The 14,367-nt window shown below is 47.4% G+C and overlaps 1 protein-coding gene across 2 annotated transcripts in view; it reads right to left on the bottom strand.

The window, feature by feature from the left end:
- Positions 1 to 14,367, bottom strand: part of DAPK2 (death associated protein kinase 2) — a 133,485-nt gene that overhangs the window by 32,740 nt on the left and 86,378 nt on the right. For both annotated transcript variants that reach the window (XM_047765928.1, XM_047765933.1), the window contains one exon: positions 93 to 222. In XM_047765928.1, coding sequence (XP_047621884.1) covers positions 93 to 222 — 130 coding nt within the window. The remainder of the gene's footprint in view (positions 1 to 92; positions 223 to 14,367) is intronic.

Here is a 14,367-nt window from a genome sequence, read left to right as displayed (position 1 = left end):
TAAAGGCCGGGCAGGCAGGAGAGGCAGGGGGGTGGATCTGGCATCTGGCAGATGATTTCCTTTTCTTTTTCAGAGATAAGCCTAAAACTCACCAACAAATTCTGGAGTTCCAAAAATGTTCTTAAATTCAACTCCATCTTCTATTTCATGAGCCAGGCCAAAGTCAATCAGCTTGATGTGTGGAATGGGAATATTCTTGTCCAACAACATAATGTTTTCTGGCTAAAGAACAAAAAAAGAAGAAAAGGGATTTTTTTAAAAAAAAGGTAATTAAAGCCCTGTTTTGTGTTTTTGCTTTGGAGTTTGGGTGGGGTTTGGTGTTCTTTTTTAGGAGACCAAAACAGCATAAAGCCTTTCTTGTTTTCGTGCCCTCAGTTTTCTATGACCTCAAGGACAGCCACAGCACCAAAGGCAAGGCCTGGATTTTACCAAACCTGCTGCTGCAGACTCTGGCTTTAATCCTGCTCTGTCTCTGAATGGCAGATCCCTTTAATGCAGTGCCTCTGTTTCCCCATCTGTCAAATGGGGTAGGGAGATACTTGCAGCATTTCCTAAATACAAAACCACTGCTGTGTGTGTGTGTGTGTGTGAGAGAGAGAGAGAGAGAGATATGGGGGAGGGGTACTGCAACTTAGCCTCTCTTTATACTTGGCTTATTGACCTTCATCTTCCTGAGGACCTCCTTCTCCTGGCTAGCCGGCTTCCTGTTGACAACACTCTCCTCCTCCAGACTAATGGTGTAGCTTCCACTTCTCCATGTGTTTAACTAATTTTGGCCCTCAGTGGGACACAAGAAAAAAGTACCTGATTTCCAGGAAAAATACCAGCTGTCCAGGTCATTTCTAGCCCACAAACAGCTGCTAGATCTGACACAACAATGGGACGGGGAGCTAGGTGGGGGACAGCCCTGCCCTAGCCTCACGCAGCCCAGGCTCCCAATGAAGCTAGAACAGGATCCTGAGCCTACTCTTCTTACTCCCACCCAAACCGCTCAGAGTATGCAGGAGACAGCGAGAAGGTCCCTCTGATTCATCTTCTTTCCTCTGGCTCCTCATCAGGACTGTTCTAGATCCCATTCAAGATGGACTGCCTTGAAAACAGATAACCACACAAAAACTGGTACATTTACAGCAGCATATTCATAATACTCCCAAAGCAAATGCAACATAAGTATTCATCATGAGTAAATAAATAAAATGTGGTATACTCATGCAGCAGAATACTATTCAGCCATAAAAAGAAATGCTGGCAAAGAAAAAAAAATAAAAAGAAATAACATACTGAAGCGTGCTACAGTGTGGATGAATCTCAAAAACATCATGCTAAGTGACAGATTAGTTGCCAAAGACAGCAGATTATACGATTCCATTTATATAAGATATCCAGAATAGGCAAATCCACAGAAACCGAGAGCACATGAGTAGTTGCCTAGGACTAGGGGAATGGGGAGTGACTGCTAATGGGGTTTCCTTTTGGGGTGATGAAAACGTTCTAAAATTGACTGCAGTGTTGGTTGTACTACTTTGTACTGTACACTTTGAATGCATGAGCTATATCCCATGTAACTTTTATCTCAATAAAATGGTTTTAGATAGATAGATAGATAGTTTAAGAAAACTGAATGTCTCTGTTTCTCAAAGTACTGCAGAATTTCCCACCTTGCACCTTTGCTCTCATCATCTGTTCTACCTGGAAAGCCTTTTGCTCAGTCTCTGCCCACTGAAATGCTAGCCAGGCTTCAAAGTCTAGCTCAGTCCACCTCTCTCAAAGGCTCATCAGCACTGAGCCCTCTCCCCGCTCCCTCAGAGGTGAACCCTCCCTCCCTGGGCCCCTTCATGCTTACTAGAACCTTTCTATCATGGCAACTGTCATGCTCTCTCTTGTCCGACAGTCCCATTGTCTGTCCTAGCTGCCCTACCTGCCCCTCAGCTGCAGGGAGGATTCAGGTCTTTGCATCTTTGCTCTCACGGTGCAGAGCACAGAGGGTGACAGGCAGAGGATGGCCCTAAGTGTTAGTTGAAATGATTCCAAATCCACACTGCAGACCCCAGGTGTCCCCATCCTGAACTTGCAGGCTCCCTGAAGTCTCTGTGACCTCACATCACAGTGACTGGAAACTTTCACTCAAGTGAGCTGGATAAGGAACCCCTCCTTTTTTCCCCCCTTTTTAAAAAATAAATAATACATTTCCTTTTTTTTTTTTTTTTTTTAAGAGCCTCACTTGCAGCATATGGAGGTTCCCAGATTAGGGATCCAATTGGAGCTGTAGCCACCGGCCTACGCCAGAGCCACAGCAACACAGGATCCGAGCCACATCTGCAACCTACACTACAGCTCATGGCAATGCGGGACCCTTAACCCACTGAGCAAGGCCGGGGATCAGACCTGCAACCTCATGGATGCTAGTCAGGTTTGTTAACTGCTGAGCCACAATGGAAACTCCCATTTCCTTTTGCATTTTTGAAGAGTGTTTATTCTTTTCCCCCTCTGGAGAGTGTTTTCAACTTTATTTTTAAAATGTCTCAAAGTCCTTTCCCAAGGCAGGGCAGATCCTCAGGCTCCACAGAAAGGAGAGTAAGGGCAGGGGGAGGTCAGGAGGCAGGAAGCAGGCTGGGGCCCCACCCCAGTGCCCCACCCCAGCTCCCTGATGGCTGCCCAAGGACTCCAAGCATCCTGACACCCATGCAGTGAGCTGCACCCTCCCCACTGCCCACCATCTCCCACCATGTCCCCCAGCCTCCTTTTGGGAACATCTCTCTTCCAGGGAACAGCCCCAAGGCTTCTCTCCAGGGTGAGGGGCCTGGCCCGGGTCCTCCTGACCACCAGCGCGCTCATGGCCCAGGCACCACCACACAAAACCCACTGGGAATGCAGTGGATAGTGGTGGACACACCAGCCCTCCTGGTCCCCAGGGCTCAGAGGGCAGTAGGGACGGGGCAGGGAGCAACAGGGAGGAAGAGGGAACACCCGAGGAAGGAATTCTCCCAGGCAGCACCCTGAGAGGAAAGAAGGGTCCTACCCTCGAATCCTCTCATCTCTGACCCAAGTCCAGGGGAAAGAGCCTCTCCACTGGCTTGTGAGAACCTCCAGGCAGGGCTGCGCTTTCTCTCCTGAGTCCTGTCTGTCCTCTACCCCAACCCATGAACCTAACACACAGCAGGTGAGTTCTCCCCTGCTTCAAACACTCCCTGCACGTCTCCTGGCTGATTCCTATTCCCATCTCGAAAGCCTCCCCCCACCTCCCGCATGGAAGTGCCCCCCCCACCCCAAAACCCCACAGCCTGGTTCCCATCTCACCCGGCACTTCCCCCATTTCAGTGCTTCTCTCACTGCCTTCAGTTGTCAGGTTACCTGCCTGTCTTCCCCACTCCGCTAAGTACCTCCTGAGGGTTTTTATTCCTGTCAACCACACCGAAGCTTGGTATAGAGCCTGGCATCCTCCAGGTGCTCAGTAAATGTGATGACAAGCGCCACTTCAGAAATCCCTATGAAGTGATGACAAGCGCCACTTCAGAAATCCCTACAATGTGCAGGACCAGGGCTAACCATACTTTACACCTCATTGAAACCCCTTATTACCTTAGGCACTGGGTGTTACCCTTCCTCTTTCTCAGAAAAAGAAACCAAAACTGAAAAAATACTGACTTGTAGACACAGGAATTTTAACCTCTATCTGTCAGGCTCCAAAGCCTGTGCTCCTAACCACTAGACTAAATGGTTCCCCTTCCCTGCTTCTCAAAGGTCCTGGGAATCTACCCCAGAGGGAAGTGGGACTGCTGCTTGGGACTGGCGGCCCAGGGCAACCTGACACCCTGGCTCAGGCACAGCTATTTTCCTGCACTGGCACCTGTTTCCTATTCCAGGATGCCTTTTCCTCCAGTGATACTTTCACCCAGGTGAGTGACCTCAAGCCTCTCCTCTGGCCTGGCCCTCATGCTGTGTCCAGAGGCTCAGAAAAGGAGCTCCAGGACCTCCTGGGTGGAACCTCTTCATTTCAGTGAGAAAACAGAGGTCCTAGCAAAGAGACTACCAAGATAGATCAGGATAAAGTGATGTAGGGTTTCAGGCTGGTAGGCAGCCAGGGTACATCAGGAATGCTCTGCTGGGCGGCTGAGACCTAGGTTCTTATCCCCACCTCACTCACTCCTCACAAGTTGGACCATTTGGACCAGATAACACCTTCAGACTCAGATCAGCCCTGAATGGAAGTACACTGAGGCAAGGCCCCGCTCCCGCTTCCTGCCCAGGCCACCTAGGAGATTTCAGGCTGGCTGGGAAATCTGGACCCCCTATCTGCAGCTTCTCCTGCTTTCAGAAAGGCTTCCTTCTTGCTGTCCCAACCTCCATGAATAGTCTGATGATAATCCAGGAAGTAGGGCAGGGACAGACATTTACTATACATTTACCATGACATTTACCAGGGCAGGCATCACACCTGTGCTCTACATCATCCTTGCCGCCACCCTGAGTGGTAGGTACTATTAACAATCCCATTTCACAGATGAGGAAACAGAGGCTCAGAATGCGAGAGCATTTGCTCAAGGTCCAACAGCTCATAATGGCAGGGTCAGGATGAGCTTCCCAGGAAGTCCAGCCCCTGCTCTCTCGACCACACTGCCAAATTTGATTAAATATCTTCAGTGGTCCTGCTGACCACCAGAGAAAGTCCAAATACTCTGCCTGGCACGTGAGGCATCTGGAGCTCTGCACTGGCTGCCCCATGTTACCTTTCCAGCCTCACTCACTGCCCACCACCCACCTGCACCTGTCCTCTATGCCCTCAGGGTGAGAATTACCAAGCCCAGAATGATGTTATTCCATCCCTTACTCTGACTCTTCCTCTTGCCTAGAATGCCCTTCCTACTCTTCACATATTCAGAGCCTATCCCCCATCTCTGCCTCCTTTTAGTCCTTACTTTTCAACGAAGAAGGCTCTGACCTTGTGCTCTGCCCTCCTCTGCATTGACCATGCTTACAAGTGAGTAGCCCTAGTTGCAGGCTATTTGTCTGTCATGTGATGTAGCTTTCCTGGGCGGTTCCCTCTCTGGGAAAATTTGAATTAGTTTTAAGGTTCCTGGTGTCCTCTATGGTGTCTTGCATCCTGCATGTTTCATAAAAATTTGCTGATGTGAACTGAAAGAATTGGGGGCATCAGTGGCCCTTCCCTTTCTGCATCTTGGAGGCCCTCTACCACCACTAGGGGCGCCCGAGTGCACACCTCCCCACCAGGCTGCTGTAGCGCTGGCTCAGGAGGGAAAAGAGACTCAGCATAGTCTGAGGGGAGCAAAGAAGCAGTTCCCCCCAGGGTTTAGTCTAAGCTTCTTCACTCCCCTCCCCTCCCCAAATAGGGTGGTGTGGTGGAAAAGGTCCCGACCGGGTATTGGGAAATTCCAATTTCTGCTCCACCACCTGAGGCTGTGTGAGCAGAAGCAGGCTACTTCTCTCTCTGGGCCTCAGTCCCCCAACTCTAAAATTGACCCTGGATTTTAGCCAAAGCCCCTCCAAGCTGTAGGCTCTGTAATGGCAAGGCAGCATTGACGTCAAGCTAGCTGGGCCAGTTCCCACTCTTCTGGGCCCCCAGGCAGGACCTGCAAAGGCTCAGGGAGCTTGGCCACAGGTCAGCAAGGAAGAGTAGACTGCCAGGCCAGGCTGCCCTCTGGGGTTCTGTGAGCCTATCCATATTCCCTGACTCCTGTCATTTTCCTCCAGCTTTATTTACTTCAACCCAGTACTTCACCCACACACTTCAAAGCATGGCTGCAGGAAGGATCACATCCCCATTAATGCTGCCGCACTGAGTCCCCAAGATCCATGGAGCAGCCACTGGTGGGAAGGAGTGGGGGGGATGGGGGAGGAACTGTCCCTGCCTTTAAAACGAACCCACTCTGCTCAGGTCACCAGGCAGGCAAGGTAGCTGCGGGAGAGGCCAATGTTTAGCATCCCAGTGTCCCAGTGGATCTGGCCAGAGGTGCCTGCTGTAGTGCCAACCAGAAGCTGGTCCTCCAGGTGGGACCCATGTCCAGTGACCCTTCCTGGCCCAAAAGCACATCTAAGAGTCCTTGCAGGATGAAGGCAGCCTCAGGGGAGCTATGCATTAAGGTATCAAAGACCAGAGCTTAGAGTCAGGCAGGTCTGGGCTCAAATTCCACTTCTACCTCTCAGAGTGAAACCTGGGCCAAGTCATGGGACCCCTTGGAGCCCTGGTTTCCCATCTGTAAAGTGGGAACACCTAGCGTGACATCCAGTGTTCTGAGAATTCAGAGAGACGGTCCGTGTAAGGAGCTCTGCCCAACGAGACTTCAAGCAGAGTGGCTATGTCTGTTCTCTCCTTTCTGGAGGCAGCATTGATGACGGTCATCCCTGGGAACTTTATGGAATCCCTGCCGACTGAAGAACATTCTCTTCACAGACCTGCCTCCTCCCCCACTCATCTTCTGCCCCCCTCCCCACAACCTGTTTCACCCCTAGACTTAAAAATATTGGGGCTGCGAGGGACCTCATTTAGTCCCTTCATGCTGCAGACCTGCTTAGAGAGGTCAAGAAACTGCCAAGGTCACTGAGCAAAGAGAGGAGCCCAAGTCTGCCAACCCCGGCCCAGTGCCCTTTCCAGGTGCCTGCACGGCCTGTTCACTAGGTGAAGCTGCTCAGCCCAGCAGAGCAGGAGCCTAGCCAGGTCTCTGCTATGGTGACAAGGAAGCTGCCTAGGAACCTTCACTGGAAATGTCAAGCACAGCTCCAGGTTATTCAGGAAGTCCTTGGCAACCTGAGAAAGCAAGACCACCCTCTGCCAGGCATCTGTGGGCAGGTTTCCATGGTGCTGCAGCAAATTCCCCCCTGGCACACTGCAGATGAGACCACAAACAGCCCCTGCCCACCAGGCTCCAGGGTGGCCTGGGCCATTACTGGCATTGAAAGCCCTCCCACCTCTGGCCAGGCTACCCTCTGCTCCATCTGGCTGACCCTTATCACCCCCACCCCAACCTTCATTCACTCTGCTGGAATGCCTGCCTGATAAGCTGCTTCTACCACCTCCCCACCCAGTTCCAACACTTCCCCACTGAAAGGTCTTCTGTGACCTCCACTCCACACACACACACACACACACAGCTAGTTGTTTCCACCCAAGAGCACACGGACATGCCTCTGGCAGAGAACCAACTACACCACAATTACCCCCTTACACATCCTCTCCCCAGTATCCTGAGGCCCCACAGGGAGGATGGGGTTTTGCCTCTCTTTTCCATCCCTAGCACCCAAGATGGGCTGCAATGCAGAAGATGCTCAGGAATGCTTTACTGGATGAAGGAATGAATGAACCATTGCAGCCACATGTGCATCTCTTTACAACCTACTTTTAGGGAATCAACATAGACAATGACGCAGAGCCTTAGAACTTGGGTTGGAATCATAGCTTTGCCATTGACCAGCAGTCGGACACTGGGAAAGTTACTTAACCTCTCTCAGCCTCAGGCTTCTTGCCTGTACAATAAAGCCTACCTCACAAGGGTTACTAAGTGTGGCCTGCAGCCATTATGATCATCTCTGTGCTTATGTACTTGATCATGCCTTTCTTCCCAGAATGACAGTCTTTATCATCTGCCTGTTGAACCCTTAACCCATCTTTCTAGGCCCAGGTAAAATGCTATCTCATCCAAGAAACAGCTGACTATCTAGCCCAGCCCTCCCTTCTCTCAGCTCCACATCCATGCAGCCATCTGGACCTGCAGCATCAAATACTGCCAAGGGCACTGTGTGTTAGTCTTGCCTCCCCTGAAGGATGGCACACTTGCTGAGGGCAGGACCTGCCCTCCTGCTCTTCCTATGTTCCCAAAGGCACCCAGTCCAAGGTTACATGTACAGCAAAACCTATAGCATTTAGTTTACAAAGCATTCATGCTCCTCTTATTTGATTCTCACTCTCTGAGGCAGGTACTGTCATCCCCCCATTTTACAGATGAAGAAATCAGGGCTCAGAGAACTAAGCACTTGCCCAAAGTGCCTCAGCAAAAGATTTGAGCTGAGGCTCAAGGTCAAGCAACTCCGATTCCTTTGTGCTCTCTGCTCTCCCATAGTGCCTCCCTCCCTCTAGCTACTGTAAGGGTGCCCTCTTATATCACCCCTGCCTGCTGGCAAAGTGGGCATTTCCATCTCAGCCCTGGTGCCCCACCAGCTTGCTGTCCCAGCTCCACGTTTTTCCTAGAAAACTCACACCTTAGGAAAGGCCCCCAACCCAGTAGCACTGGATTTGTTAAACCACAGCTTCTGGCCACTCACTCGTGGCCTGCTCCTTTGGGGGAGGTGGCTGCCTGGTTCTGACCTCCACAGCCCAGCCAGGTAAAGCTAAAGAGAAAACCACTAGCTACTGTCTCTTTGTTCTTATAGGGTAGAAGGAGAGAAATAAAAATTCAGTTTCAAGGCAATTCCAGGAGCCCTGGCTTTCGGCCTTGGGCCAGTCAGCAATGCTGGCTCTGTGGTCTGTGCCACATGACAACTAGCATTTGCCGGGGGCTGTCCCCACACATTACCTAATTGGATACTCACGGCTGCCAAGCTGTGGATGGCTGGTGCCCCATCTAACCAATGAGGAACCTGGGCCTGGATCCAGGCATTCTGAGCCCCAAGCTGTGCTTTGGGAGCCCATCTGAGCTAGTTACCCATTGGAATCCACTGAGGACTTTGTTAAAAATACCAAACCAATTAAATCAACTCACCAGGAGTGAAGCTCCAGGATCAGTTTTCTTTCTTTTTTTTTTTTTTTTTTTTTGTCTTTTTAGAAAAGGGACACCAATGGCATATGTTGGTTCCCAGGCTAGGGGTTCAATTGGAGCTGCAGCTGCCAACCTACACCACAGCCACAGCAACGCCAGATCCTTAACCCACTGAGCAAGGCCAGGGATCAAACCCGCATCTTCATGGATGCTAACCAGATTCGTTACTGCTGAGCCATGACAGGAACTCCCAGGATTGGTTTTCTAAAGCAAGCTCTGCAAGGAAGTCAAAATCAAACAGTGCCCAGTGTTTGGGGAAGCAGCACTACATGGCCCTCTCACTGGACAGACTTCAGTTTGAATCCCGCTTCTGCTCCAGGTTTGCTCCCTGGCAAGTCACTCACCTCTCTGATCCTTCGCCCCTCATACCTAACGTGGGAATAATAATATGATAATGGGTTCTGAGGAGGCACAAGAAAGCCCTAGGAGCTTTTCTATAAAGTGGGCGTGACCACGAACCTCCCGCATAGGGTCATCATGACATAGGGAAGAGCTCACACATTTACCACAGCGCTCCATAAACGTCAGCTGCCATTATTATTACACCACTGCTGCCGTTACAGCAGTTGGCCTGCATATAGCCAACTGTCTTGTTTACAAAATGTTTTTACCTACAGGGTCTCAGAGAACCAGGGGTGGGCTATAGCTGGTGCCTACTGGCTCATGAGAGCCTGCTGTGAAATCTGTAGGAATGTTGTGAGCCAACTATTACACTGAGGTATAGAAGAATATTATTTTAATATTAAAAATTAAATCATAAACACTTTAAATTATATTTAAAATACTTAAAACTTAATACTTCTTAATTTCTCTTATATTTTATTACCTTCTACACTCCAGAGGTTATTTAATGCCTTTTACCTCTGAATGGTGGGAGTACTACATCATGGTGTGTCACTGAACCCCTCTTCCCAGCGCTAGTCAGTGTCATCATGTTGGTACCTTGAAAATGGCCACAGTGGGTGTATTTACACCACAGACATTGGCAGGCACTACAGATCAGAATTTGATGTCTTGATTCTAGACTTAGGAAGTGCTGCAGAAAATCACTTCATAACAGAGATTAAATTTATAAGGGTGACGTGTCTATAGCCATTATTTTGTGCTAGCAGAGAAAATTGAGGAAATGTTTTTCAACATTCAGAAACTATTATCCAATTCAGCAAAGAAGTCACTCAAGTTATTGGCAAATGAGTAAAGTTCCAGCACACGTCAATGCTTCCCTTTCGCCTTGTTGACAAAAACAAAAACAGTAACCAACATTCCTGTTGGAACTACACTCATTTGTCCACTGTGTCTTAGGTTGGCTGCTGATGCAAGGGTTTGGTGAAAACCAAGGAAAATGTTCTACAAAAAACAACTGGCTCTATAGAATTTACCAAAAATAAAGTGTATTATATATTTTACCATTTGTATATTACATGTTATAATCCTTCTATCAGTAAAATTTATTTAAAAAATGTGTGTGTGTGTACATATATTTGTTTCCTGGAGATCCAGCTGTTACCACTACCCAGAACCTGAGTAGAACTGGTTACTGTCTGTGCTGCCCAGATGAGGAAACTGAGGAACAGAGAAGTTATATAACTTATTCAAGGCCACACAACTAATAAGTGGTGGAGTTAGGTCTGCACCTGGGCCTTCTCGATGCTAAGATACTTGCTCTTTCCACCACCTTCCTACTGAGATCCTTCAGTGGAGGTCAGGCCTGGGCAGGGGTCCAGCATAGAGGGCTGTGGGCAGCTTGCCAGTAGCAAAGGCCCTCCGAGCACCTAAGAGTGATGGCAAAGGCCATAAAGACAAAAGAGGAGGAGGGCACTGCATTTTTGTCTTAGTTTTGCCATCCGTAAAATAGGGATCATAATATTTGCTCCAGGTCATATCAACCTCACCCAGTGTCTGGCTACCCTGGGAGTCTGCCCAGACCACTGGCTGGAAACACCACCTCGTTCATTCCCCTTTTGGGTGTTTCCATGCCCACCTCACTTTCTGAATCCCTTGGGAGGAAAGAGAGGAATAGGGAGAAATATGGCTTCATGGAAGCCTAGTTAAAATTCACAGCCAGCACTTGTAAGGAGTCTTAGAGTTTGTCGGGCCCTTTCAGAAACTCTGATCTCTCTCTCGTCCCTCACTCCACTCCTGTGGGCCAATATTATCGCCACTTTCAAGGCTAGGAAAGCTCAGAGCTTGACCTCCCAACATCACCCAGCAGAGGTGAGATTCAAACGCAGGCTCCTCTTTCCCATGTGGCCTCCTGCTGTATCTTGTAAGAATCAGCCATTCGGTTTAATGCTCTCCATTTACCCATTTACTGCTATATTTCAACTCTTTCAATAATGGCATTCCACAGTTTAATTTTTGCCACATTTTGTTCTTCTCCTCTACCCTTTAGGAGTTGAGTGTCCTCCCTTCACTCCTTCTTGAGTTACCCCAGGACAGCCCTGCAGTGGTTGATGGAGCAGCCGGCAGGCACTCCTAGGGCTCCGGTTCACAGTCTGACACATGGGGCTGAGATGAAGAGCCCAAGGGACACAAGCTGAGGATGTGGCACAAACTAAGCTTGGGAAATGAGGAACAAGAAACAGGGTCCACCCACAGAACACACCAAGACGGTAAGGAAATCAGGAAAGACTTCTATGAAAGCCTCAACCTCAAACTAATTCACTACAGAGCATGTGTGGGCTGCCTGGGCTAGAATGTAAGGTGAAAAAAGCAGGAGAGAAAAATGTAGAAGGAGTATAGTTAGAAGCACCTAAAGGCATTCCCATCTTGGTGCAATGGAAACAAATCTGACTAGGAACACATGAGGTTGCAGGTTCAATCCCTGGCCTCGCTCAGCAGGTTAAGGATCCAGCATTGCTGTGGCTGTGGTGTAGGCCAATGGCTATAGCTCCGATTAGACCCCTAGCCTGGAAACCTCCACATGCCGCAGGTGTGGCCCTAAAAGGACAAAAGACCGGAAAAAAAAAAAAAAGAAAGAAAGAAAAGGAAAAAGAAAAAAAGAAGTACCTTAACATACACACAACCAGTTCAAAAAAGCTGGAGAAAACATACCAACTGTTAATAATGGTTGTTTGGGAGTAAAGAGTCTATAGGTAACTTTGTACATCACTACATTTTCTATGAGTTGTTACTTTTTATAATTGCAAAAATGACCATCAATTTCATTTTAAAAATGTGTATGGGGTACCTTTGGTTCCTCTCTTTCCAACATTCTTATCATTCCCTCCAACTAGCCTACTCTCTCCCATCCATTCGCTCTCCCCTGCCAGGAGAATTTTCTTTCTAAATCAGAAATAGAACAGTTTCTCTACCAATTAAAGGTCTTCCATAGACTATTGCTAATTTTCTTTGTTTTTTTTTTTGTCTTTTCGCCTTTTCTAGGGCCGCTCCTGCAGCATATGGAGGTTCCCAGGCTAGGGGTCCAATTGGAGCTGTAGCCGCTGGCCTACACCACAGCCACAGCAATTCGGGATCCGAGCCACATCTGCAAACTACACCACAGCTCACGGCAATGCCAGATCCTTAACCCACTGAGCAAGGCCAGGGATGGAACCCGCAACCTCATGGTTCCTAGTCGGATTCATTAACCACTGAGCCACGACAGGAACTCTGATTATTGCTAATTTTCTTAAGTGAGATAACGGTTCTGTGGGTTGGTAGGAGACTGACCTTAATCTTGGGAGATGCATACTGAAGTGCTTAGAGTGAAGTGTTACAACAGCCACAATTTTCTTTCAAAGTATACAATATTTTTTAAAAATCATGCATTTTTAAATATTTTAAATTATTTAAGATATTTTAAATTTAAAAATCACGTACATGCATCTGCATTTCTACATATACAAATAAGTATATATACATATAATGTTTTTATATAAATATAAATTTTTCTTTTCAATTAATTTTTTGGCTATGCATAATGCATGCAGAAGTTCCAAGGCCAGGGATCAAACCCTAGCCACAGCAGTGACACAGTGGATCCTTAACCCACTGAGCTATCAGGGAACTTCTATTTTTTTTCTTTTTTCTTTTTTTATTATTATTTTTTTCTTTTTTAAAGAGAGAAAGAGGTAAAGCAAAAGTGGCCAAATGTTGAATCCAGAGGTGGGTATAATGGTGTCCATTGCACTCTTCTTTAAATTTCCTCAAGTGCCTTGAAATGTTTTCATAATAAAAAGTTTTAAGGGGATAGGGTTCCCACTGTGGCACAATGGGACAGCAGTGTCTTGGGAGCACTGGGACGCAGGTTCGATCCCAGGCTCAGCACAGTGGGTTAAAGGATCTGGAGTTGTCACAACTGTGGCTTATGTCGCCACTTTGGCTCAGATCTGATCCCTGGTCTGGGAACTCCATATGCCATGGGGTGGCAAAATAAATAAATAAATAAATAATATAAACAAATAAAATAAAAAAAAATTTTTGGGGGGGGAATTTCCAACTGCCTATATAAACTTCTTAAACTGCCCTAAACCTTTAAATCTCACCCCAAGCTATCTTTACAGACAAGCCTGCGAAGTCTCACCTCCATTCCATGCTCCAAGTTTTCAGTATGGAAATCATCTCATTTTTATAAGTTCCTCTTTCAAATGCATGCAGATCTTATAGCAATTAATACTCATTTTTTAAGTATGAAGAATAACTCATTGGAAAGAAAAAAATGTAACCAGATGAGAAACTAATTGTGCAAAGGATAAATGTATGGCACAGTACAGACTTTTGGATTAACTGTGTGTAAAAAGCATGACCCAAGGAAGTAAGAAATCTGTACTATTAGAATCTGATGAAATAAAATCAGCTTTGCTTAGTGTTTCCTCACTGGCATTTAATACCTGCGTGGTCTTGGACAAGTTACTTAACCTCTCTGAGTCTCAAATGCTAATGTGTGAAATAGTGACAATACCCTGTACCTCAGAGGGTGGCCGTGAGGATCAAATGAGAGATGTGTGAGCATGCTATATTCTAGAAAGTACCATGTACATGTCAAGTATTATTAATATCATTCTTATGAAAGGTTGAAGAGCACACCTCATCACATAATGAACATAAGAAGAAGTCAAAGGATGATCAGGGCACAGAGGAATTTGGATTTTTGCTCAGGCATTCATTCCTCTTAACACTGGTTATATATTTATTAATTTTTGTCTTTTTGTCTTTCATTAACCACTGAGCCATGATGGGAACTCCAACACTGTTTATATAAATCAACAGAGTTCTGGGTTCCTGACGTGCATATGATTTCATCCAGTTCTCCTGGTGTGTTCTCTTCCTTACAACACGAGTTAGGACTTTACCTTCTGTTTCTGAATTCGAAAGTTGGATTTGAGGAAGGGTGGGGGAGACACACCCATATCAGAGGGGAAACTCCCGAATCCAAAATAAACAGAAAACCACACATAAATGCCCTCTACAAGGGCCTCATATGCACTGGGATCACATCCTAGGGTGAGGTTTCCTGGGTGGTGCTGACCTCCATTTCCTGGTATCCATCCTCCAAGAGGCATGTCTGAAGGCACACAGGGTGCTACCTGGTACAAGGCAGCCTAGTGTCACATCCATTTATGTAAATACAGGGCAACAGCATCTACCTGCACCCCCT

The sequence above is a fragment of the Phacochoerus africanus genome, chromosome 2 (assembly GCF_016906955.1).
Source record: "Phacochoerus africanus isolate WHEZ1 chromosome 2, ROS_Pafr_v1, whole genome shotgun sequence".
NCBI classification, from domain to species: domain Eukaryota; kingdom Metazoa; phylum Chordata; class Mammalia; order Artiodactyla; family Suidae; genus Phacochoerus; species Phacochoerus africanus.
Note: the sequence above shows the minus strand (reverse complement) of the source record. Positions and strands in the feature narration are given on the sequence as shown.